This window comes from Mixophyes fleayi, chromosome 6 (genome assembly GCF_038048845.1).
Source record: "Mixophyes fleayi isolate aMixFle1 chromosome 6, aMixFle1.hap1, whole genome shotgun sequence".
Classification (NCBI taxonomy): domain Eukaryota; kingdom Metazoa; phylum Chordata; class Amphibia; order Anura; family Limnodynastidae; genus Mixophyes; species Mixophyes fleayi.
Genome location: NC_134407.1, coordinates 215,300,161 through 215,327,849, shown reverse-complemented (window position 1 = coordinate 215,327,849; position 27,689 = coordinate 215,300,161). Strand labels below are relative to the sequence as shown.

General features: G+C 43.1%; 1 protein-coding gene across 1 annotated transcript in view; it reads left to right on the top strand.

Moving 5' to 3' along the window:
* Window positions 1–27,689, top strand: part of LOC142095478 (uncharacterized) — a 50,502-nt gene that overhangs the window by 434 nt on the left and 22,379 nt on the right. The window contains exons 2-12 of the mRNA XM_075178423.1: window positions 293–475; window positions 555–678; window positions 758–846; window positions 1,336–1,447; window positions 7,290–8,036; window positions 9,818–9,975; window positions 18,109–18,228; window positions 24,625–24,807; window positions 24,887–25,010; window positions 25,100–25,188; window positions 25,605–25,716. Coding sequence (XP_075034524.1) covers window positions 293–475; window positions 555–678; window positions 758–846; window positions 1,336–1,447; window positions 7,290–8,036; window positions 9,818–9,975; window positions 18,109–18,228; window positions 24,625–24,807; window positions 24,887–25,010; window positions 25,100–25,188; window positions 25,605–25,716 — 2,041 coding nt within the window. The remainder of the gene's footprint in view (window positions 1–292; window positions 476–554; window positions 679–757; window positions 847–1,335; window positions 1,448–7,289; window positions 8,037–9,817; window positions 9,976–18,108; window positions 18,229–24,624; window positions 24,808–24,886; window positions 25,011–25,099; window positions 25,189–25,604; window positions 25,717–27,689) is intronic.

The window sequence follows — 27,689 nt, the reverse complement described above, 5'->3', positions numbered from 1 at the left end:
TTATTTTCTGTTATTGGTTCATGCAGTCATCTCACACACCCTCTGCAGCATCACACAGCTCCAGTATTTGATCAGTGATATGAGAAAAACCATGGAGCTTTGAGAATAATGTCTTTGTGAAACAGCCCCCTACTTGGGAGTGCTGCTTTATACATTTCTCAGTCTGGCTTCCTGAGACCATTAATTCATGAGAATATATGTTTATATTAGTGTTATAACCTTAAGTTATACATCTGTGAAAAAGTAAAATGCATCTACTCTTTGTGCGGATTGTTTCCCCTTTAATTCACAGGGTTACACAGTGGTGAAGAAGTCTGGTGTGTCACCCAGCAGCCATATCCGTGTGTCTGGAGCATTGAACAGGACCCAGAGCCCCATCACGGTGCCTCCACCTCACTCACTGATACATGAGAGAAACAATGACCAGAGGATTCTAGAACTCACCAACAAGATCATTCAGCTGCTGACTGGAGAGGTGACTGCTGGGAATGGGACATTATACAGTAACACCAGGGGATGTGTCTGGGTGATGACTGTATCATTGTGTGTGTCAGGTTCCTATAAGGTGTGAGGATGTCACTGTCTATTTCTCCATGGAGGAGTGGGAGTATTTAGAAGGACACAAGGATCTGTACAAGGACAAGATGATGGAGAATCATCTGCCCCTCACCTCACTGGGTAAGAGGGAACTCTTTTTTTTTTTTGTAAAGGATAATGGAGTTTTGAAATAATTACAGCTATTGTGTGTTTCCTATAGATGGATCCAGTAACAGAAATACCTCAGACAGATGTCCCCGTCCTCTTTATTCACAGGATCATATAGAGGAAACTCACAATATCCCACAGGTAGATAGAATTGAGGGTCTCGACAAATCCCATAATACAAATGTGACTCTACAATATATGATCTCTAGACAAGTTGTGGTGATCTTATAATGTGATATTCTTCTGTTTAATCTGCGTTTATTAATTATTATTTTATTGTTTTGTAGGTCATTAATGGTGAGGGCCTGATTAATATTAAAGTTGAAGTTATGTAGGGGGATTCCCTAAAAATTTAACCTCACATATTTTACATATACTTGTTAGCCCTGTTCTTAGGAGAACTAGTTGATTGATATTTGTTGACACTTACTGAGGTTATAGTTATTGGATTAAAGTAAAAAACCTGGAAAACGATTTTTATTTTTTGGTTTTTTTTTGCTAAAACTGTTAGATAGAAAACCAGAAATATGGTCTGGTCTCAAAGTTCTAACATACCATGGTCACAGAGGGGTTCATTTAATTAAAAAAGTCATTATTATTATAGTTTTGTTTTATTATTTTGTGACTTAGGCTGAAGAGCTGATTGATATTAAAGTAGAAGATATAAAGGTAGAAGAAGAGACGTATTTGAGGCGTGATCAGCAGTGTAAGGAGGAGGAAATCCCTACAGATATCAGCACAGGTGAGAAATACACACTAAATACAGACGTCACATAATCTCCTTGTTCAGTCACTACAACAATCTCTTATTCTACACCCTTCTCTGTCTGTACAAACTGAGGAGAAAAAAAGTATCCGCCCAGTGGGGGAGTCAGGATCCATCAGCCCCTATTAGACTCTTGCTCTCCTCACATCGTATCATTGTGCTACCAGCTAACATGTTCCTCCCTGTAACTACCAGATATGACATTACCCATGATCCTCCCCATGTACTACATTACATTACTCATGATCCTCCCCATGTACTACATTACATTACTCATGATCCTCCCCATGTACTACATTACATTACTCATGATCCTCCCCATGTACTACATTACGTTACTCATGATCCTCCCCATGTACTACATTACATTACTCATGATCCTCCCCGTGTACTACATTACATTACTCATGATCCTCCCCATGTACTACATTACATTACTCATGATCCTCCCCATGTACTACATTACATTACTCATGATCCTCCCCATGTACTACATTACATTACTCATGATCCTCCCCATGTACTACATTACATTACTCATGATCCTCCCCATGTACTACATTACATTACCCATGATCCTCCCCATGTACTACATTAGATTACCCATGATCCTCCCCGTGTACTACATTACATTACTCATGATCCTCCCCGTGTACTACATTACATTACTCATGATCCTCCCCATGTACTACATTACATTACTCATGATCCTCCCCATGTACTACATTACATTACTCATGATTCTCCCCATGTACTACAATACATTACCCATGATCCTCCCCATGTACTACATTACATTACTCATGATCCTCCCCATGTACTACATTACATTACTCATGATCCTCCCCATGTACTACATTACATTACTCATGATCCTCCCCATGTACTACATTACATTACTCATGATCCTCCCCATGTACTACAATACATTACCCATGATCCTCCCCATGTACTACATTACATTACTCATGGTCCTCCCCATGTACTACATTATATTACTCATGATCCTCCCCATGTACTACATTACATTACTCATGATCCTTCCTGAGCATGATCTCATGTGATATTACCCATTATCCTTTCTGAGAACTACCACAGCATTATCAACCTAAGCACTGATGGTAATAACACCTTTGTAGTTGATTCCCTATACTGATTATATTCTTATTCACCTGCACTAATACTGAACCTGCATAGATATCTAAATAAAATGCCCCCTTTTACATATGTTCTGAGAGTACTTTCTTGAGGGCTGCGGTGAGGGCGATGGCGGGACCTGATTTGTGTGTTCCAGTGGGTTGATGCTGGTTCAATTTTAATCTGGTCTGTTCATCTGCCTGTTTGACTTTGTGATCCCTGATGCTTGAGTGTTGCTGAACTCCCAAGGGAGATGTCCCTAGCTAGAGACCTAGGAACCAGGACAATTACAGAGATCACAAGAAGGACAAGACGGAGTGTGAGGTCAGAGCAGGATACTGCTGGCCTGATGTGCATGGGAGTCACATGTCTAGACTGAGAGGAACCAGATAAACTTTGAGACTATTACCTGTACACTAACTGCAGTTGAGAACAAGTTAAGAGAGTCTGTATGTCAATGTCAGCTTTTCATTTAGGTGAGTTTTATAGAGTGATAATATAATTACTGCCATGTACGTGATCAGAAGACATGATGATAAGATGTCAAGTTGTGTAGAAAGGAAAGATGAGACTGTAGTTAAGTGACTGTAACACAATATGTTGTATGTTTAATCAAGTGATCTGGTGTACATTCAGTTCATCAGATGTATCTGTGCACCGCTACAGCTGCTGCATCTCATTACACCCGTTCTACCGTTACCTGATTTGTATGTGTAAGGACACCTGTCTGCTTACTTTGATCCATAAGACCCTGATGTTGGATAGACACAGCTAGAGTGGGTGGTAGACCCAAAGTTGCTATAAGGTAGGAGCTTAGTGTAAAGCGCTACCATTACCTACACAGACAAACGGTTTATATAATGTCATCCAACGTGGGGCTTTAGAAGATGGCACAATGAGCACCCTAAAGCCCAGGTCATTGGCTCAAGCTGCGGGACAGGAAAGTTTCACAGTCGACCCACTTGGAACAACACCTTTTGTGACATCCATTCTCATCATCTTGGATGCTATTACCCCAAAGGTGCCCTGAAAGGAGAGATGTCCCACCAAACATCTAACAAAACCTTTGTGAAGAAGTTCTGCGACAAAGGGACATCACCTACCAGAAATCTAACATGGACGTCTAAAAGCACAATGTGGGGAAAGTGGGAGATTTACCTCAAGATTTACTGTGTGTCTATTCTCCTGAGATTGGTGTTAGTGAAGATTGCTGGATACCTCATCTAAATCAAGCTCCGCAACGAACCTGGCCAACATAGAGGATCCTTCCCATCTTCATGATCATCATCAACATATTTATATAGCACCACCAAATTCCGTAGCGCCTTACAGACCAAGGTGATGGCAAAGCAGATAGAAGAAGGGCGAATCAGTGAGAGGTCTGTCAAAGTATATCTGGCCAGTAATGACTGAGAACAATACTGTACCCCAGGTTGCTTGAGCTAGCTTGGCATCATAACATGTGGATTATCATATCTGCCACTTCCTCCGGATCTGTGACAGTGTGGGCTGCTCCCTTCAATACTACTAACATTTTGCTGGTCGGAGTCCCAAACAAAGACAGATTCCTCTTCTCCTGTGCAGCCTGATGGCAGCAAACTCTGTAGCCAGGTTTGGAGTAACTTCCGACAACACTGTTTCAGAAGCCTCCTGTAACTTGAGGAGTTTCCTCCCTCTATGGGCAGAGCAGTCTGTCTTCTGTGGACGTTTCCCTCTGGGAACAAAAGAGTTCCCGTTCCGTGGTGGCCATCTTGGGACTGTCAAGCTGTGGTTCTGCTCAGCAAAGGGACCTCTTGTTGCGGTGACCATTTAGTGATTCCCATGCTGCAGTCACTAGTGTGGTTCATCCACAGTTTGCTTTGCATTCTTCAGTAGGTCCACAGTCGCAGCCTTGATCAGGACTTCCTCTGACTATAGCTCGTTGCCTGGGGTGGTGTTGTGATTCACTCGACCAACATAAACTTTGCAGTTGTATTATCCATTATACAGGACTAAACCGTTAACACAGAATTACATAGCTATGGTTAATTAATTCAAATAAGAGAAGATGGATGATTCCAGGACACTGGGATGCCGGCTGTGCTGCCTGGTGGACACGACTACTGACCAAATCATCATGCAAAATTGTATACCTGCAATTGAAAATATTATTTATTTATTTTTTTCACTTAAATGAAAATACACCCATGTATGCGCTATGCACAGTGTAATGAAGACATACTACATTTTGCATGGCACGTACATGGGTGTATTATCGTTTAATTTGAACAAAAAACACCATCTTTTGAATTGTTCATGTTACTTTTAAATATAACTGTAATTATGTATTCTTTTATATTTGAAAACCATTTGTGCTCGAAGAAGCGGTACAGAGGACATTGGGAGGGTGGTCCCTATTCTTGGGGGTACCCCACCATCATGCTAAGGACACCCTAATGTCTTGCATACATGTAGGCAGAGGCAATGAGATTTATTTTCATTTTATACTACTAGGGAGACTCTAGAACCAGTGGGAGATTGACAGTGGATGAGACCCCAGTTAGAATGATCTATCTGATGTTGGTCAGACTTCATGTAAGACCAAGGACGCCCGAGACCTAACTACTGTCATATTAATGCAAACCCTAGGAGCTCCCTGCAGCTGGATTAAGCTACACAACACCCATAACCAATGCATGTATTCCACCCACCAGTGTGCTAACTCGGCCTGCTTGTGTTTGCTTTACCTACTTGTGCATTAGTTTGACCTACCGTAACAGGCTCTGCTTGCTGTGAATTTTTCTACCATTGCGTGTTGCATTGGCCTAGTCTATCACCGATGCTGCTAGGGCTAAGTGTGTGCTAACCCCATCCATTTGTGTTGGCTCCATCTACAGTTGATTTGGTCCAGCGTACATGAGGCCAATTTATATAATTTTTTCCAGGGTCACTCCAAGTTCCCAACCTGCCCCTGCCACTGAGATCCTGGGCAAGCAGAACCATTGTTGAACATGCTTGGTACTTGCCTCTCCCTAGCCTTCTGGGGACAACATAGGGGCACCTGATATTTGAGAAATTCTGACCATGATTGATAGGATGGGGTCTCAGGTCTTAGTCCTTGTGGTGAGTGTCTGGAACTTTGTTTCATAACACTTGTCAACGTTTGCTATGGATGATTCATGAGAAAATAATTGTAAAAAGTATAGCGTGTGAAAATGGTCCATGCTTTGGTTTTTGGATCGGAGGAATGTTGTAAGAGTATAATGGGAAAGAAGATTGTAGTTCTCTGCCATGCTGTTTGTTTTGCAAGGGCAGGAGATTTTCAAGAAAGTTTCTCATATGTATGTTTATGTTGAAATGTTTTTCTGCATTGTGATTTATATGCTGTGAGTGGGACTGGGTGTGGTCTTCTGTAGTGCATGAGCATAATAACCCTCTGATACTTGATGCAAAAGGAAGAGATTAACGCTTCTGTGATGTAATTATTGAGTGTGGATCGAGTACTGAGGCAGGAGCTTATTTTTAAAAAGGTGACGTGTTCTGGTGGAATTATGCTCGTCTGTACCAAGTGATAAAGCAATAATTGAATTTTTACAGCAGCCGAACTTTAAGAAAAAAGTATATGGTATATTGACAAAATAAGAGCTTGCGCTGTCATAGTATTATCATCCAAAATGTCAAATCTGAAATTTCTAACTTCTAGAGTGAAAGCAGCAATTTTAATGGTAAAAAGAACGTATGTTGTATTACAATTTCAATGTCATGTTACAATTGGTTGGAGTTCCATGGTCCATCGGGGTTTCAAGACTGCGAGGGAATGTGACGAATATCTTTGTTCACCAGGAGTTAATTGGCAACATCTGTTTATAGAATTAACTCTTCCACTGCTGCTCAGATCCCTCTCCTCAGCTCACACAAACCAATACAATTGGCATCAAGAATACCACATCAAATAAAACAAAACAGTGTAAATATATTTCTAGCTACTATATTGGCTTCATCCAAAAATACCTTTCACACAGGGTTTGTTCAAGTCCAGTCTGTTCATATACCTGTTTGAATTGGTGCTCTTGGATGCTTGGTTGTGTCTGACCTCTGATGGAGATGTCCCCTGGTAGAGAGAGAGAATCGGGTGCAGTTGCAAAGATTGAGATGGAGATCCTGAGAGTGATAAGACAGTGTGAGGTCAGAGCAGCTAATGTGACCTGCATGTGAGTCAGAAGACTAGTGTGTGAACTATGATTACAGGTTAGCATACAGGTAAAGCATCTGAATCTAGTCCAGAAATCCCAGTACCAAGCCCAGATGTTGCACCCATACAGAACACCAGTCTCTAGTAGAAGAGATACCAGGGCACCTACTTCTTCAAGGTTCAATAGAGAGATTTCACAAAAACTTTCTTCACCTTTCTTAGCGCTCCTATGTCCTTATCTTGCTCAGTTGTCTTAAGTAATTATGTCAACTTCTCTCTTGTCATAAGGTCCTAACCGATGAGCGGTCTTGAATAGCACTGTGACATCATCGCATGTAATGGAAGCTTTTTAATTTAATTTTTGAATTCTCCATTCGCAAATTTAAAACTAGAAAAATTAGAATTCCCTGTTTGTATGGAAATGTTGGGGTATTGCAATCCACTTGTTATAGTAAAAAACAAATCTGTTCTGCAGAAATGTGTATTTCCATATATTTATTTTATTCCCAGCAGATGAACAACACATCTGGAATAACTCGGAGAGACATCTCATTTTATCTCCACATTGTGAAATGGAACATGATAACATCACACAAAATTCTTCAGGAGAAAACCCTATTACCCTAAATATACATGGATTACTTCACTGTGCAGATATACCATCTGCTCCCTCAGTTAATGAGGAATGTTCACCTTACAACTCGGGTATTATTACACACAGTAAAGATTGTACAGATGATAGACTATTTTCATGTTTTGCAAAGAAATCATATCTTGCATGTTCTCAGTGTGATAAATCTTTTACATGCAAATCAAATCTTGTTAGACATCAACACCATCACACAGGTGTGAAGCCTTTTTCATGTTCTGAATGTGGGAAATGTTTTGCTCGGAAATCTTATTTTGTTGATCATCAGAAAACTCACACTGGTAAAAAGTTACTTCCATGTTCTCAGTGTGATAAATCTTTTACATACAAATCAAATCTTGCTAGACATCAACGACATCACACAGGTCTCAAGCCTTTTTCATGTTCTGAATGTGGGAAAAGTTTTAAACAGAAATCAGATCTTAATAAACATCATATAGTTCACACAGGTGAAAAGCCATTTTCATGTTCTGTATGTGGGAAAAGTTTTACACAACAGTCAACGCTTGCTACACATCAGAGAGTTCATACAGGTGAGAAACCATTTTCATGTTCTGAATGTGGAAAATGTTTTACCCATAAATCAAGTCTTAGTAAACATCAGCGACGTCACAAATAAGGAAACACAATTAGTTTTTTTAGAAATACAGGAATCGTACATTGCAGCAGTAATTGACATACCATTATATTACTATTGACAAATGTCAAGCGTAAATACAATCTCTTTTTCTTCCTTTCTGGGTGGACACTGCTACCATGGGGTTGTATGAGGGGAAGCTAGGAGTCGGCACTTAAAATAGTTAATCAACTTGTTTTTCCTACAGACAGACACCTCCCCTCTCAAACCCCCTGAATCCTCAGTGTAATTTGAGTGCCCAAGGAGCTTGCTGTGTTGGGCTTACTGTGTGCTGCTCTGCAGCATTTTTTTTACAGACTTAGAGAAATTTATTTTATTTATTTTAAATTAGGTGCAGGTATTGCAGCGCTGTAACTTACTGGGGATGTGTTGGAAAGACATTTCCTCACAGAACCCCCGGCTTCTGCATTGCCAGAGCATGGACGGCTCTGGCAGTACAGATCACTATAAGAAGTGACAGGAGGTTGACCGGCACTGCTAGTCAGCAGAGCGCGTCGTGATGCTGATGCAGGCCACCATTTTTAGAAACTTGGACCGCACACTGTCACGGATGGGCTAAAGGGTGCTGTGCGCTTATATATAGAAGCCAGCGCATCCGCTAGAACCAGAGAGCCAAGCAGTCCCATTAGACTGCTTGATAACAAGAATAGCACACCATAAGAGATATTGGATGAACAAGGAGCAGCATGAAGAGAGGACACCCCTACAGAGGCCAGTTGTTTCCCTGAAAAGTGCGGTAAAACAACAGCTGCCTGTTATCAGCTACTGAGACAAGCTGTACATTCCCCATGCTGCACACAGACCTCTCTCCTCTACTACAGATATTGTGAGGCACAAGCATTGGGAGATACTGTTTGGGCTACTAGCCAGGGCCAAATTGATATCCTCCTTTACTGCTCTATTCTGACATAATATTGTGTGACGGTTTCTTCCTGCCTCTAATTTATTTTCTTGGTAAAATTCAGGGGGTAAAAAGGGCTACCAGGTTACAAAAGATAATTTTTCCAGACACCAAGGTGCAGTCCCTTCAAAATTCTGTGCGCAGGGTTCTAGCACTTAATGGGCTTTCCATGGTCCTATGCATGGGGCTCCTGAGCCAGATAGTCTCCACGTTCAAGATTCTAGTCTCCGCGTTCAAGATTCTTCCCTTCGGGAGTTTTCATTCATGCACCTTGAAGTGGGACCTATTGAGGAAATGGACTGGCTCCACCCTTCACTTGGATTCTCAGTTGATCCAGTTGTCTCCGGAATCCAGTCTTTTCCTTCACTGGTGGCTGATCCAGGATCACCTGACCATGGGCAGGTCCTTTGCCCTGTGATCCTGGACCATTGTTACAACGGACGTCAACCTTCTTGGCTGGGGTGCTGTGATGTTCCCCATCAGAATCCAGGGAACTTGGTCGCCTTGGGAAACGTCGCTTCCTATAAATATCTTGGAATTAAAAGGCCATGTTGCTAGTCCTGCAGGGTGCTCCGGGTTCACCTCCAGTCCCACAATACCACGGCCATGGAGGCACCAGAAGTCTGGGAGTCATGCAAGTTGCAGCTCAGATTTTGTCGTGGGCAGAAAGTATTGTTCCCGCAATATCGGCGGATTTCATCCCAGGCGTAGAAAACTGGGAGGCCAACTACCTCAGCAGACATGCAATACAGCCAGCTGAGTGGTCCCTCCATCCGAAGGTCTTTCAGTCGCTGGTCCTGAAGTGGAGTCTGCCCAATATCGACCTGATGGAATATTGCCTCAACGGGCAGGTGGACGGGTTCTGCTTGAGAACCAGGATCCTCTGACTGTTGCTGTAGACATCATGACCATGCATTGGGAGTTCCACCTGGGATATCTGTCTCCTCTCATTCCGATGCTGGCCCGAGTTCTCAGACAGGTTAATAAAGGAGAACTACCTGTGATGCTGGTGACTCCACATTGAATACGTCGGGTCTGATTCGCAGACATCCGGCAGTCAAGTCAGGGTGTCGTCTGCTGCTTCATGACATCCTCTTACTGCAAGGCCTGTTTCGGTTCTGGGAACTGGCTTTCATGCCTTGGCTGTTTGAAGCCAGTCTTTGGCGGTCAAAAGGCTTTTACACCAGAGTAGTGGGCCCAATCTTCGGGCCTCCAGTCCAAATATTCCTTGGATGTTGTTTGTGCATTTCGCATTTAAGAACTTCAGCCATCCACAAGATGGACTCTTTGTGCTGCTTGATGGACGTAAACGGGGATGGCCGGCTACTAAGCAGATCATCGCCAGGTGGATCACATCCACCATTAATCAGGCCTATGTCACGTCAGATCGGCCTGTGCCTAGCTGTATTGCTGCACATTCCACCCGCTCTGTGGGGGCTTCTTGGGCTGCACGTAATGGGGTTTCAGCTGATCAGCTTTGCCAGGTGGCCACCTGGTCCTCTGTCTATACCTTTTCTCAGTTCTACCAGTTTAATATTTTTGCGCCCCCGGACGCCAGTTTTGGCCGCAGTGTTTTGCGTGCCGGGCTGTCAGAGCTGTCCCTCCCTTAGGGGGCTGCTTTAAAATGTCCCCATGGTAGCAGTGTCCTTCATATAGGATGAGAGAAAAGAGGATTTTTCTACTTACGATAAATCCCTTTCTCTGGTTCCATCTGGGGAGCACTGCGTTCCCTCCCTTCTCCCAGTTGTCTTCCCTTCCTTTGGGCTTTATAAATACACTGAGGATGAAGGAGGTTGCAGAGGGGCGAAGTCTGTAGGATAAACACGTTGATTAACTATTTAAGTGTTGACTCCTAGCTTCCCCTCATGCAACCCCATGGTAGCAGTGTCCCCCAGATGGAATCAAAGAAAGGGATTTATCGTAAATATAAAAATCCTCTTTTTAAGTTATATTGGTGTCCCTGCTTATTAAAGAGTAAATAAAATTCTCATTATTATACAATATATTAATATATCACAATGTAATTGCAATCCACACATAGCTGGAATTTATGTAATCAACATCAGGCTGCAACAGATTCCTTATATAAAGAACTTATTCTATTCAATATCGGTCTAAGTCTCCACAATAACAAGACCACGTTAACTAATCTATCATGTCAACAATTTGCTGGGTATGTAATATGTAAAGTGGAAAACTATTAAATCATGTTTTTACTTGATCTGTAATTGAAGGTGTGAGAGGGGTCATATAATGAGATTTCTAATCTTAGAGCAGTCAGATGTCTTGTTCCTTCTTGGTACTAAGAACCTCTCTCTCCTACTATATAGACTATTCAGAAAGATAAGGACGTTTGTTGAATTGAAATCCTGACAGCTTATTTAATTGATACATTGGAGAATCTACATTGTGTTATTACTTCATGGGGTACAGGAAGCTGATGGCTGCTTGTCTTGGTATAAACCAGTAATGTCCATTAAATGCTTCAGACTTCCAATATTCCCAGCAGTATAATGACTATAGATGTGAGCAGGATATTACTTGGGGTAATGAATGAATAATACGGCTCATTAGGTGATAACAAGAATCAGTAACAATGTCCTCAATATGTCCTTCACTGAATCTCACCTTTCCCAGTAGTGATCGGGAGATGGAGATTATTTGGTGGTGTACAGATGAGAGAAGCTGCAGCACTACAAGGGCCAAAACAATAACACTTCACAGCTCTGAAGGACAACGCAAACTTTGTTAAAACTTAGAAAAGCACAAGTTCAAAGACTTTGGTAGAAAGTTGAAGAAAAAATTAACTGTGGGACATCTATGTGACATAACACAGAGTGGTGCAGTCAGAGTACGAGCTGAGGTCAGGGTCACTGAAGAATAAACGTCCAGGACAAGCCAGGTCGGTAACAGTCAGATAATACAGTTACTACAATTCTTCCATTACTGAGTATAATCCAGCTGACATTTGTAGGGATTATTCTGTCATTTTGGGAACCTGATTGTTGGTTTATATTGAGTTTTAAAAGCTCTTTGGATTCCTGGGTTATATTTAAGCAGGTTTTATTTCTTTGTGATTTATCTTAACTTTGCTCTTAGTATTTATTTACAGTTACTGTCTTATTACTCAATTTCTCAAAAAATGTTTTTGTGTTACATATGTTCCCACCGACCCCATCTCTTCTCATTTCATTGTGACATAACTGCGGTGATAGAGATTTCCACTCAGATGTTCATTGTCCTTTTCAAAATTAAACACTTGCCTGAAAACACTGATTGTCCAGTCATTAACTTTTTTATCTTAAAATATTTCAGGATTTTGTTGGTACATATCTGTTAGAAAACATGTAATTTGCATTGTATAAATTATGTATATCTTATTCATATATACCCCAAAGCAGCGGTTCCCAAAGTGTGCGCCGCGGCCCCCTGGGGTGCCACAATGCTATCACAGGGGGGCCGTGATCGCCCTGGGAATAAAAAAAAAAAGAAGAACTTACCAATTATCCAGCGCCGGATCCTCCTCCTTACTGTTCTCACTGACTGCCGGGCGTGACGTTATCACGTCCGACCGTGTCAGTGAGCAGCAGAGAGGAAAGAAGACAGCAGAACATGAGGAAGAAGGTAACTAAAGGAACGAAAAGTGAAGGGGGGCAGAGAGAGAGAGAGACGTTGGAAGGACGGGAGGGGGGCACAGAGAGATGCTGAAGGAGGGGAGGGGGGCACAGAGAGAGAGACGCTGTAGGACGGGAGGGGGACACAGAGACGCTGAAGGAGGGGAGGGGGACACAGACGCTGAAGGAGGGGAGCAAGGCACAGAGAGAGAGGGAGGGACGCTGAAGGAGGGGAGGGGGACACAGAGAGACGCTGAAGGAGGGGAGGGGGACACAGAGAGAGGGAGAGACGCTGAAGAAGGGGAGGGGGACACAGAGACGCTGAAGGAGGGGAGGGGGACACAGAGACGCTGAAGGAGGGGGGGACAGAGAGAGACGCTGAAGGAGGGGAGGGGGACACACAGAGAGAGACGCTGAAGGAGGGGAGGGAGGCACAGAGAGAGAGAGAGACGCTGAAGGAGGGGAGGGGGACACACAGAGAGACGCTGAAGGAGGGGAGCGGGGCACAGAGAGAGACGCTAAAGGAGGGGAGGGAGGCACAGAGACAGAGAGACGCTGAAGGAGGGGAGGGGGACACAGAGAGAGAGAGAGGCTGAAGGAGGGGAGGGGAGGCACAGAGAGAGACGCTGAAGGAGGGGAGGGAGGCACAGAGAGAGAGAGAGACGCTGAAGGAGGGGAGGGGGACACAGAGAGACGCTGAAGGAGGGGAGGGAGACGCAGAAGGAGGAGGGGGGACACAGAGATGCTGTAGGAGGGGAGGGGGTCGAGTGAGCTGGCAAATAGGGGGACACAGAGTGAGATGGCAGAGGTGGACACAGTGTGTGAGATGGCAAAGAGGGGGACACAGTGTGTGATGGCAAAGAGGGGGACACAGTGTGTGAGATGGCAAAGAGGGGGACCCAGTGTGAGATGGCGAAAAGGGGGGCACAGAGTGTGAGATGGCGAAGGGGATAGAGAGTGATATGGTGAAGGGGTGCAGTGATATGATGAAGGGACACAATGTGATGGTGAAGTGGTCTAAATACATCTCGCGTCATTTTGACCCAACTACTTAAAAAAACGGGACTACCCGGTAATTATTTTGGCTTAGGGGTGCCTTGGAAAAATTATGGTGGCCGTAAGGGTGCCTCGAATTGAGAAAGTTTGGGAACCACTGTCCCAAGGTAATGTAGGGAAAAATACTTACAAAATGCTCATATTCACAATTAAGACTTTAATCGGTTTTAACAACAGAAAACAAAATCATAGAAGCTAGGGTTAGATATTTTGGAACAAAAACCAAATTAGCTTACCTTCTTATTGTGGCCGCTTTGGTTTGAGCATCCAATCCAGCATTCCCCTTCCGTCTTAGTCTTAAGATGTTAACTTTCAACCGGGCCACAAACACCATGGTTTTCTAAGACAAGGTAGAAATGCAGTCACTGTGTTCCTTATGTAAAGCGCATATTTAGCAAACATACAAAAGAGAACATTCATCAATAAACATGTGTATTATTTTACTATTAAAGCAACATTACACTTAGAATTCATGTTCATACAACTTCAATTTAATTTTATTTACTGAATTATTCCGATTACTGCATTGTGTCTAGTGTAGCGCAGGCCGCACATACGGTTTAAATACCTTTCCTGCCATCAAAGAACTACATCTCCCAGCATGCAGTGGGGAGGGGAAGAGTGTGAATGAGCCATTACAAACGGCAGTTGGAGATTCTGAGAGGCACTTGTTTACCTTGTTATTGATCTACTTAGACTGAATATTTTTGTTACTAGTCATGTAGGAAACAGGTGGGGAGATCTGAAGAATATTTTATAATACCTTTTTGCAGGACTGTGATATAGTAACAAGGGTGAAGTGTAGGGAAAGATATGGGATAGAAACTGAGTCTAAAATTGAGGAAAATTGCACCAAACACCTTGACATTATTTGCTGTCTGTGGGAAAATCCTCACTGTGTGTTGAGGAGCCAGATTGTATTAAAGTGACTGTATGTTTACACTAAGAGGAAAAGAGGGCACAGCGGGGGTGTAAATTGTATTTTACATTCATGTTGAATTAGAGGAAAGACAGACAAGGGATTGTGGTTTAACAAATCGCCTGGAAAAAGTAACTGTTTATTGGAGAAGAGTAAGATTGCAAAGTGCTGCTGTGAGGGATTTTTCAGCGTTAAGCCAAAATTTGAGAAATACAGATAACTGTGACAATACGATTGCAAATAGCACAGAGCAATCCCTGTTTGCTCTGTGAAGGAGATATCCATTAGTAATACATGCTAGAAAGGCTGCATAATTGCACTCATCTGTTTATTATACAAATGTTTTTGTATGATATGTCCTAGTGAAATTGAAGCAATTGTTATTGAGGTTAATGTATATTGCTAGTGGGAAGTATTGTGACTAGAGTAATATTGCAGGATAGTAATTAAAGGGATTAGAGGTACCTCTTAGTGGTATATAACAAGTGAGACACGTTTAAAGTGTATTTAGTATTGGTCCTGTTCATTTGATATAGTAGAAACGTGTGTACCTAAATTGCTGTGTATTTATTGTTTGCTGCACCCAAAGTTACCTTTAAAGTTTAAACCACTGCTTGATATAAATAGATATATTTTAGATATATAAAACTTGCAAAACTTTTAGGAGTCCACGCCTCACTAATAAACGTGCCGGTGTGGCTTCGAAAGACAGGCTGGTGTGTTGTTACTTCATTTGTGTGTGTCTGTGGTCTTAAGTAGTGGGGTCCTCGGAGGGGTCCTTAGTCTATCTCTGATGTTGGTCATTCCAAGAACATTACCCCACGAAGATCCTACTGAACCCTGACTAAGGTAGAGGCACTGCACCACTAAGGAAACAAGGTAAAAGTTTATATACAGACAGGACACACAAATCTGTACATACACCCGAGCTGGAAAAGGGGTGTGATATGTGTATATTCATATCCTGGAGAAAAAAATGCATCCATTAATTTTATTTAAGTTTTTGCAAGAGTATATGGGGGGGCGGTGGCAGAAATAAAAAAAGGGAGGGTCATAACAAGGGAAACACAAGGGGGGACCCCCATGTAGTGGGGGGGGGGGGGGAATAGTCACTCAGGTAGAACAACACTTCAGAATCAGTAAGGCAGGGACTTTGGAAAACAGCATTATACCATAGTCTCATTATGAGGTATAGCAGCCCCTCCTCCTTCCCTCACATAGTATAGTGATATAACAACCCCCCCTCCTTCCCTCACATAGTATAGTGGTGTAGCAGCCCCTATCCCCTACATAGTATAGTGGTATAGCAGCCCACCCACCTTCCCTCACATAGTATAGTGGTATAACAGCCCCCTCCCCTCCTTTCCCCACACAGTATAGTAGTGTAGTATAGCAGCCCTACCTGTCCCATAGTATAGTAAAGTAGTTTAGCAGCCCCCTATAACATAGTAAAAATAGATTTGCAGCCCCCCATAGTACAGTAAAGTAGATTTAGCAGCCCCCCATAGTACAGTAAAGTAGATTTAGCAGCCCCCCATAGTACAGTAAAGTAGATTTAGCAGCCCCCCATAGTACAGTAAAGTAGATTTAGCAGCCCCCCATAGTACAGTAAAGTAGATCAGCAGCTCTCCCATAGTATAGTATAATAGATTAGCAGCCTCCCCGTAGTACAGTAAAATAGTGTGTGTGTGCGTGTGTATATATATATATATATACATACACGTACACATACAAATGAGAGCTGCGATTTCAAGAGAAGGGATTGTATTTTTCTTACACATACACTGTATATATATATATATATATATATGCACAGCATACGTGTAAGAAACATACAAACCCTTCCCCAGAAGTCACAGCCCTCATTTGCATAGACACGCCCCTCTCACTAGCTGATCAGAGACAGCTCTGCCTCCAGTTACTCTGTCTCTGCACACGGCGGCGGCCATTTTGTTGAAGCTCATCTTCGACAGGAAATCCATTGTACTGTAGTAACCAGAAGTTCTCTGTAACGTTTCCGTGGGTGAGTGAGGAGGAAGCAGCGGGGACGTCTTGTTTTTCCAGGTATCAGGTGTTACTGACATCATTATACTAATATTATCACAGGTGGAGTATAATGTGTTGCCATCTTATAATAATACAGGGGGAGCAGTATTTGGTGTCATGTTATTATATATACACAGGTGGAGCAGACTCTGGTGCCGTGTTATTATTATACAGGTGGAGCAGACTCTGGTGCAGTGTTATTATTATACAGGTGGAGCAGACTCTGGTGCCGTGTTATTATTATACAGGTGGAGCAGACTCTGGTGCCGTGTTATTATTATACAGGTGGAGCAGACTCTGGTGCCGTGTTATTATTATACAGGTGGAGCAGACTCTGGTGCAATGTTATTATTATACAGGTGGAGCAGACTCTGGTGCTGTGTTATTATTATACAGGTGGAGCAGACTCTGGTGCCGTGTTATTATTATACAGGTGGAGCAGACTCCGGGCCATGTTATTATTATACAGGTGGAGCAGTCTCTGGTGCCGTGGTATTATTATACAGGTGGAGCAGACTCCGGTGCCGTGTTATTATTATACAGGGGGAGCAGACTCTGGTGCCGTGTTATTATATATACAGGTGGAGCAGACTCTGGTGCCGTGTTATTATTATACAGGTGGAGCAGACTCTGGTGTCGTGTTGTTATTATTATACAGGTGGAGCAGACTCCGGTGCCGTGTTATTATTATACAGGGGGAGCAGACTCTGGTGCCATGTTATTATTATACAGGTGGATCAGATTCCGGTGCCGTGTTATTATTATACGGGTGGAGCAGTCTCTGGTGCCGTGTTTGTTGAACAGATGGAGCAGACTCTGGTGATCTGGGGAAGGGTCATTATATGATGTGTCCTCTATGTAAACCCTGTAGGGATATTAGTAATAATTAGTATAGTGGTATAGCCCCCCCTATCCCCAACATATGGGTCCCACATTATGTGTACTCATGGTGGGTATTATATATTATAGTATATTATATATTCCTTCCCTGTTATTGTACTGTATCTCCCTGTTTACAGTCACATTTTATATCCTTTCCAGGAGGACTCTGCTGCCAGCGGGCTGGTTATAATGTTATATTGTAATAAATGTATATTATATGTTCCTTCCCTCTCACTGTTCTGCTTCTCCATATGCGCAAAATAGAGATTTACTATCACTCGTAATAAAATGAAAAACAGATAAATGAGAGAAGCAGGATGGTGTTAGTGCTCTGTGCTTAGTCCAGTGGGAAAATTATGTACTTGGCCTGCATGGTATGGTGATATAGTATATACTTATTGTGAATTTCTAGTGTACACACCTTGGTAATAAGTTATATATTTTGGTGAATATGTAATTTTGTAACATGTGTGATCTGACAAGATTGTAATTCCTGTGCACATCAGTGCCAAATTGCTATTGCCTCTGCCCAATTATATAGCCACATAATGCCCCCATATTGCATTATATAAATGTTTTTTTGTAATAATCAACTTTTCTAATTTATTCTCTAACCCATCTATAGGACAGACTTACCTGTATATATCATCTGCCTGTCTCACAGAGAATGGACGAGGATAAAAATTACATGACTGAGAGGATATTAAACCTCACCCTGGAGATCATCTACCTGCTGACTGGAGAGGTGAGGGATTGTGGGAATATCACAGTGACTTCATTATTATTTATCTCTATTAATAATCATGAACATGACTGAAGAAGTGAGGGATTCTGGGAATGTCACAGTGACATCACTCATATAAACCTGACTGGAGAAGTGAGGGATGCTGGGAATATCACAGTGGCAACACTACATCTGTGAGCAGCAGAGGAAGTAACTAGACCAGGGCACAGTAACAGTGGAATACAGTGAGGACTTGTGGTGATTAGTGGTGAGAGGAGAACTGGGGGACATGGAAGGAAAAAGGAAATATGGGATTTAGAGTCTAGCCATTTGTAACTTTGCATTGTGCCAGGTTGTAGAGAACCATAAGGAAATTTATTATGTGCTGTTTAGTACTAGCAGGGTGCAGAGAAGAGGCAAGGTAGGGGGCTGAGACATGCAGCACAGGTAAATTATTTTTGCATGAGACAAGGGTGTATGATGTGTGGTTGGTGTTATTATAGGATGGAAGATGTCACATGGGGGACAGGAATATATGTCTGAGATATAAAAACTAACATGGCTGACTCTAGAAATTATATTATAACTTTTCATCATGAAAATGATTAAACAGTCATATGGAGAATATATATAACAAGTGTGAATACAACATGTAGTCTGTCTGTGAGATGCTGAGACCTCATTACTTCTGATTAGTATTATCACTCTGGACTAAAGCAGATTAACCTAAATTGTGTTATAGATCAAAATCCCAGCATTATCTTATTTGTAGCTTGATACAACATTCCCCTTATTGTTGTAGGAAATAAATGATTGAATGCTGCTGCACAGCTTATAGATACGTCTCCCATAGTTTGTTTATACACCCTGATACGGTGCTGGAGATACTAGCAGGATGACAGTTCCCTATTGCCTGAGCGACAGGTTGTGTTCGTGTTTGTTAAGTTTAACCATTACTCTGTCTGACCTTCTGACCCTGACCCCGGCTCGTGACCCTGACCCCGGCTTGTGACCCTGACCCCGGCTTGTGACCCTGACCCCGGCTTGTGACCCTGACCCCGGCTTGTGACCCTGACCCCGGCTTGTGATGCCTGCTTCAATGTTGGCCTCTATATTACCTACTATTCCTATCTTGTTCATGTGTATAGTTAGCTGCTGCACAGTAAGGCTAGTTCTAGGGGCTCTGACCTGTGGGTTCCAGGGTTCAGGTTTCTACCCTATCAGTTTTCTTACAGGAAAATTTGGCATTTTTACAGGAAATTTTAGGCTTTCTTGCAGGGAGTGATGCCTAGGCAACCTCCATACATGCATCTAGTAGCACTTTAGGATCTCAATCTGGTGCTGACAGCTTTCTTCTGGCCATATCCACAGCCAGGAGAGTTTTGGAGCTCTGTCTTGTAGGCCACAGTTTCTCATCTTTCATGAAGACAGGGCTGTTCTTCAGACTAAGGGTTAGTTTTACTAAGCTGCGGGTTTGAAAAAGTGGGAATGTTGCCTATAGCAACCAATTAGATTCTAGCTTTCATTTATTTAGTATCTTCTACAAAATGACAGCTAGAATCTGATTGGTTGCTATAGGCAACATCCCCACTTTTTCAAACCCGCAGCTTAGCAAATCTAGTCCTAAGTCTTTTCAGCCTAAGGTGGTCTCCAAGTGTTAACTTAATCAGCACATTCTGATCCTGGCTTCACACCGGGATAAGCCCCAGAGGAAAACGACTCTCTTCACTCTCTGGATGTGTTCAGTGCTTTGAGGACCTATGTCCATAAGACCCATGAATTGCGTATTAAAGATGACCTCTTGGTCCACTATAATGTCAACAAGAAAAGGCTGGCCAGTGTCTAAAGGTATGCTAGGTGGATTATGGGCACATTCAACAAGATCGGTGGTTGCCTCTCAAATAGGGCCGGGCTTTGGCTGAGCAGTTGTGCCGGGAAGCCACCTGGTTTTCATACACACGTTCACAAAATTCTACAGATTCAACATTTGTGCGTCCAAAAATGGCAGTTGTGGACGCAAGCTTCTGTGCACTATTACTTCTGATCATACTCTTTTGGACATCTCCCATAGGTGAAAGAGAAAATGATCTATTTACATTTGTGTTAATTCTTTGGGGACACTGTATGCCCACTTTTTACACTTGTTCTTGTTTCTGTTCTTTGTTCCTTGTTCTTCTCTGTTCTCCTTGTTAGGTTCTTGTTCCTGTTATTGTTGAGAACCTTGTTCTCTCCTCTCTCTCATGCTTTTTGTGCTTTGTTAAAAAATACTGAAGTCTCAGCCGAAGCTTATAATGCTTCCTCTACCCTTCCTTGAAATACCTAAATACCTATATTAGTTTGCCAGACATATTTGGAGAGTGACCACTTGCCTTTTATAAATGCGGTGCCCACCCACAATAGCTGCTTTTCAGAAAATAATATGGGACATCTATGAAATGGATCGCCAGTATTCTCAGAACTTCAGTCGTCTCCTTCTACAAAACATGGAGTGCTTGGTCCCACTTCATTAATGCCCCTTGGCTTCCACTTTAATTGAGTTTAACTTCCGAAATATTTGCCCTCTGCTCTCTAATATCACATAGATGCTGGATTGTCCGTGAGGATTTCTTTCCCTTTGTCCTGCCGTCTCTTTCGTTCGCACAACCCTCTTCCACTCCCCTCTTACATCAATTTTTTTTTTTTAAACTCTTTATTTGAAGAGGAAACAACAGGAACAGCACATACAACATTTTTGACAAGAAAAATCTTAATAATCAAGGTGTTTCCTCTGAGTTTTATACTTTTATATCGGTGGGGAGGGTGAAAAGGGAAGGGAGGGAGAGGGGTAGAAAGGCTCAAATATTGTCAACAATATAGCTAATAAATAGATAGGCACGCAAACTTGGTACATTGCTAGGAGAAGCTGGGACACATAGTTACAATGGCTTCCCGAAAGAGAAGCAGCATACAAACATTACTCACCAGCAGCGTATCATATCCAGCCTGGGGGAGTCCAGAGGCGGCCCAAAAGCTATGTTCCATCTGCAGGAGGAGGAATGGATAGGCAGCTACGGCTTTCTAGTAAGTACCACGGGGCCCACACCTTATCGAAATTATATGATTTATCATGGAGGTAACACGTTATACTCTCCATGCTTGCGGCATGTCCTATGTACGACCGTAACTCCTGCATAGAGGGAGCCCTAGGGTCTTTCCAGTGCTTTGCTATTAGGGATTTAGCGGCTGCCAGAATATGGGAGATAAGCTTGTTAGAAGGCGCGCTCTCATCAGGTATAGGGCGAGAGAGAAGGAATGACCAGGGGTCCTTACTTATCTGTTGTTCTGATACAGAGTTTATGAGTGTAAGAACCATGTTCCAGAAAGGAACTATACGAAGGCAGGTCCACCATATGTGTAGCATTGTACCTTTCTGGCCACATTCCCACCAGCAGCTCGGAGTAGCCGTAGGGAACATTCGAAACAACTTAACAGGAGTATAGTACCACCTTTTTTTTTTATTATTGAAGCTCGAGGTGCGTGCTCCAAATCACCCAGTGCTATGAAAAAACAGTGCTGGGGGCTTGGGACTTAGACCCTTCCCAAAAAGGAAGGGGCCCCGTTGCTCCTTCTCCCCCAAAGCCAAATGGCTCTTTGGGGGAAAGAGATTCTTCGGACACCCCTTCGCCGAGCTATGGGGTGCCCCTTTACTCCCCGACCCTCGGAGCCATAAGGCCCCTTAGAGGGCAAGGGTCTTCAGGACTGCCTCCTCCGCAAGGCTCGGGCAGTCCCCTTTACCCCGAGGTCGGCCGAAGCTTTCCCCGGGGGACTAGTTCTTCAACTCTCCCCATAAGGAGAGAGTCTCAGATGACTAAGGGAGAGGGGTTCCCCTTAGGGTTAAACCCAAACCCAAAATGTGTAAACGAAAATCAAACCAACTGAAATCCGTGCAAAAAAGTGCTAAGTGTGCATAAGTGCTGCATGTTCAAAAAATAAAAAAGATGCCCATAAGCCCCAGCCTGATGGCCGGAGGGTGTAAAAAAATTTCTGGTCCAGCCATAAGGCCGGGACCAAGAAGGTACATAGTGGTGCAGGGTACGCTCTCCGTGTATGTGCTCTGTGCCTTACTCTGTGCTCATGATAGTGGGACCACCACCACCTGTGCATTTTCAGGTCACCTCCGGGCCCTGTCCCCCGGAGGCACAGACAACCTCGAGCCGCCAAGTCACCACCGGCCTTCTGGCATCAGACCAAGGAGCCCCATCCCTTCCAGGCCAATCCACAACCCTTCTAGGACAGGAACTACACTTGATCTTAGCCAAAAGGCCGAGAAGCGATATAGTACACTTTATAGGCAGTTTCCTTAATTAATGTGGAGATCGAGCTCTTGGCAATCCCCTCCCTGACCTCCTCCCAGCACAAGTCGTCTGGGGGAGGACCCAAGTCATTTTCCCATTCCCGCTCATGTCGGCCTGGAGTATCAAAAGTATAATCTATGAGCCAATTATAGATCTGGGAGATCATCCCTTTGGTGAGAGGTGAATGTAAACACCTGGACTCAAAGGAGGTCGGGACCCGGAGAGCCTCCTGGGGGGGCAGAGACATGGCGAAGTGTCGAACCTGGAAGTACTCAAAAAAGAGCGGACGAAACGGTTCAAAATTATGATGAAGTTCTGACATGGAAGCCCAAGTTCGATTAACCACCAGGTCCGAAACCACCCGTAATCCCGCCTTTATCCAGAGTTTAAATTGCTGGGTTGAATTGCCAGGAGGGAAGTGTGGGTTGCCCCAAAGGGGAGTCAGAGGTGAAATAGGGGAGGACAATTTATATTTGACCCGGCATGAGTCCCAGAGGGATAAGCAGAATTTAAGAGATTGAAGAGAGGAGGCCGCTGGTGGTCTATCCATATTGGCCAAGCCCCAGAGTGATGCCATGGAGGGAACCCCAACATAGTGGGTCTCCAGGTCCACCCAAGCTATGGACTGGTAAGGCGCATAAGTTACCGCCACCTGGGTCAGATGGGATGCCAAATAATAAAATTTAATGTCTGGAAAACCTCTGCCTCCCCGAGCCCTGGGCTTTTTAAGCACTGCTATCGAAATTCTAGGGGGCTTGGCACGCTATATAAACTTTAGGAAGGAGGAATGCAAATCCCTAAACACAGAGTCAGGAACCCTCACCGGAAGAGTCTGGAAAAGATACAGAAGTTTAGGGACCAAGTTCATCTTAATAGCGATAATCCTCCCCAGCCACGATATGATATAGCTCTTCCAAGTCTCCAAGTCCTGTTTGATTTTTGACAGAAGGGGGGGGAGGTTTTCCCGATACAATCTCTCATAGGACGAGGTGATGTAAACTCCAAGATATTTGATCTTATTTACCTGCCAACGTAGTGCGAAATTAGTCTGTAAACTGGACCTAAGGGAAGGGGAAGCATGGAGGAGCATGGCCTCGGATTTAACAAAATTAATTTTATAGCCAGACAGGAGGCCATATTCATCCATAAGTTTATATAAGAGAAAGAAGTATGTCCTCTGCGAAGAGAGATACCTTGAATTCCCGCGGCCCCACTGTCACACCTGAGATCCATCTATTTCTTTTTAATTAGTTAGTTAAAATCTGGCATTTAATATTTATCATCCGTTGCACTTGTATGCTGTGTATTGTACGCCTGTATTACATTTTTTATTTTATACTTTGTTTATTCTTATACTTATTGATGTCCTGTGCTTTCATTTTTCACTATGTTTGTATGTACTCGATGCCTTTCATAAAATGTTTATAAATGATGAAAAAGAAAAATACAAGTCCCGTCCTATGGGGGTATAGAGGGGAAGGAGTTTGAATTTTTGGAGGGAGATCTGTGCCTAAGCTCCTCTACCGCCCTCTATACCCCAGTGTTTCCAGTGTCCCCCTTTGGACTCTGAGAAAAAGATTTAGCAGAAGTATAAAAATCCCTTTTTTTCTACAGGTTGTAGGCTTGGTGGGTGGGGTCCTCTAACTCCTCTGACTGTCTGATAATAACCAGTCTTGTTTTTGTTTTACTGCGTTTGTTCCCAATAAATGAATTGTAATGAATAAAGTTGTGCTCCCATATGACCAAAGGAGTTATTTTTGTTCACCACTTGAAATTGTCAGCAGAAGGGCCAACCACAAAGATTGTTTTCTGTTATTGGTTCATGTAATAATTAACCCCCCCCCCAACACACAAACACCTTTGCCAGGGGTGTGAGATAAACCATGGAGCTTCGAGAATAATCCTCTTTGCAGCAGCCCCCTACTTGGGAGTGCTGCTTTAAACATTACTCTGTCTGGCTTTCTGAGACCATTAATTCATGTGTATATATGTTTATATTATTATTATAACCCTGAGTGATGGATCTGTGAAAAAGTGAATTGCATCTACTCTTTGTGCTGATTGTTTCCTCTTTAATACACAGGGTCACACAGTGGTGAAGAAGTCTGGGGTGTCACCCAGCAGCCATCCTCATGAGACAGCAGGACTGAGCAGGACCCAGAGCCCCATCACGGTGCCTCCACCTCACTCACTGATACATGAGAGAAACAATGACCAGAGGATTCTAGAACTCACCAACAAGATCATTCAGCTGCTGACTGGAGAGGTGACTGCTGGGAATGGGACATTATACAGTAACACCAGGGGATGTGTCTGGGTGATGACTGTATCATTGTGTGTGTCAGGTTCCTATAAGGTGTGAGGATGTCACTGTCTATTTCTCCATGGAGGAGTGGGAGTATTTAGAGGGACACAAGGGTCTGTACAAGGACGTGATGATGGAGAATCATCGGCCCCTCACATCACTGGGTAAGAGGGAACTCTTTATTATTGTAAAGGAGAATGGAGTTTTCAGATAATTACATATGAATAATTCAGCTATTGTGTGTTTCCTACAGATGGATCCAGTAACAGAAACACCTCAGACAGATGTCCCCGTTCTCTTTATTCACAGGATCATATAGAGGAAACTCACAATATCCCTCAGGTAGATAGAATTGAGGGTCTCAACAAATCCCATAATACAAATGTGACTACTATATATGATCTCTAGAGAAGTTGTGGTGATCTTATAATGTGATATTGTTATGTTTAATCTCTGTTCAATAATTATTTTATTGTTTTTTGAGTCATTTATAGTGAGGCCCTGATTGATATTAAAGTGGAAGTTATATAGGGGGAGACCCTAAAACTTTTACCTCACATAACTTACATAGAGAACTAGTTATTTGATATTTGGCAAAACTTACTAGGGTTAAAGTAATTGGATTGGTAAAACCGATAAGTAGAAAACCTGAAATATGATCTGATCTCGAAGATATAAAATATCCCGGTCACAGAGGGGTCATTTAATTAAATCAGCCATTATTATAGTTTTATTTTATTATTTTGTGGCTTACTTAGGGAGAAGACCTGACTGTTATTAAAGTAGAAGATATAGAGGGAGAAGAAGAGACGTATGTGAGGGGTGATCAGCAGTGTAAGGAGGAGGAAATCCCTACAGATATCAGCACAGGTGAGTAATACACACTAAATACAGAAGTCACATAATCTCCTTGTTCAGTCACTACAACAATCTCTTATTCTACACCCTCCTCTGTCTGTACAAACTGATGAGGAAAAGTATCTGCCCAGTGTTGAAGTCAGGATCTATCAGCCCCTATTAGACTCCTGCTCTCCTCACATCGTATCATTGTGCTACCAGCTGCCATGTTCCTCCCTGTAACTACCAGATATGACATTACCCATGATCCTCCCCGTGTACTAAATTACATTACTCATGATCCTCCCCATGTACTACATTACATTACTCATGATCCTCCCCATGTACTACATTACATTACTCATGATCCTCCCCATGTACTACATTATATTACTCATGGTCCTCCCCATGTACTACATTACATTACTCATGGTCCTCCCCATGTACTACATTATATTACTCATGATCCTCCCCATGTACTACATTACATTACTCATGATCCTCCCCATGTTCTACATTACATTACTCATAATCCTCCCCATGTTCTACATTACATTACCCATGATCCTCCCCATGTACTACATTACATTACTCATGATCCCCCCCGTGTACTACATTACGTTACTCATGATCCTCCCCATGTACTACATTACGTTACTCATGATCCTCCCCATGTACTACATTACATTACTCATGATCCTCCCCATGTACTACATTACATTACTCATGATCCTCCCCATGTACTACATTATATTTCTCATGGTCCTTCCTGAGTGTGATCTCATGTGATATTACCCATGATCCTTTCTGAGAACTACCACAACATTATCAACCTAAACATCCCTAAGCACTGATGGTCAGGGCCATCTTTTCCATTGGGCACGATGGGCAGGTGCCCGGGGGCCCCACGGGCAAGGGGGCCCCATAGGCAGGGCTCTTAATTAGAGTAAATAATCCTGCAAAAGACAAAACCTGCAAAAAAACCTTCAAGGGTCACTGAGCAAGTACATCTATCTATCTCTATCTCTATATATCTATATCTGTATCTGTATCTCTATACATCTATATATATATATCTATATACATAGGGGCCCCGGTGCACTGCTTTGCCCGGGGGCCCATAATGTTGTTAAGATGGCCTTGCTGATGGTAATAACACCTTTGTAGGTGATATCCTGTACTGATTATATTCTGATTCACCTGAACGAATACTGCACCTGCACATACATACATACATACATACATACATACATACATACATACATACATACACACATACACATATCTAAATAAAATGCCCCCTTTTGCTTAAGTACTGAGTGTGCCATCAACAAGTTAAGAGAGTCTGTATGTCAATGTCAGTTTTTCATTCAGGTGAGTTCTATAGAGTGATAATATAATTACTGCCATGTGCGTGATCAGAAGACGTGATGAAAAGTTGTCAGGTTCTAGAGAAAGGAAAGATGAGACTGTAGTTAAGTGACTGTAACACAAGACGTTGCATGTCTAATCCCAATGATCTGGTGTTCAGTTCATCAGATGTAGCTGTGCACCACTACAGCTGCTGCATCTCATCCAGGGCCGGATTAAGGGTAAGGGAATGGAGGCCCCTGGGCTAAGGAGGCCTCCATTCCCCCGTGAGGGCCCCCCCCCCTGCGTGATCCGAGCTGCCCGACCCCCCCCCCCCCCCCCCCCCGGCACTTACCTCCTTCTCTGGCGCACTGTACACTCTTTACTGAGGAGATCTGGTGAGAGTGAGACTCACGAGATCTCCTCAGTAAGGAGACTACAGCTCGCCGGAGAAGGACCGCAGTGAAAGTGCTCAGCAGCACTGATCACGCCGGGGGCGCCCCCGACCGATCAATACTGCTGCTGAGCACTTTCAAGGGCCCCCTGGATGCCATAGGCCCCTGGGCTGTAGCCCAGTTAGCCCTATGGTTAATCCAGCCCTGATCTCATCACACCTGTTCTACCGTTGCACATTCAAAAAAAGAGGGAAAAGAATT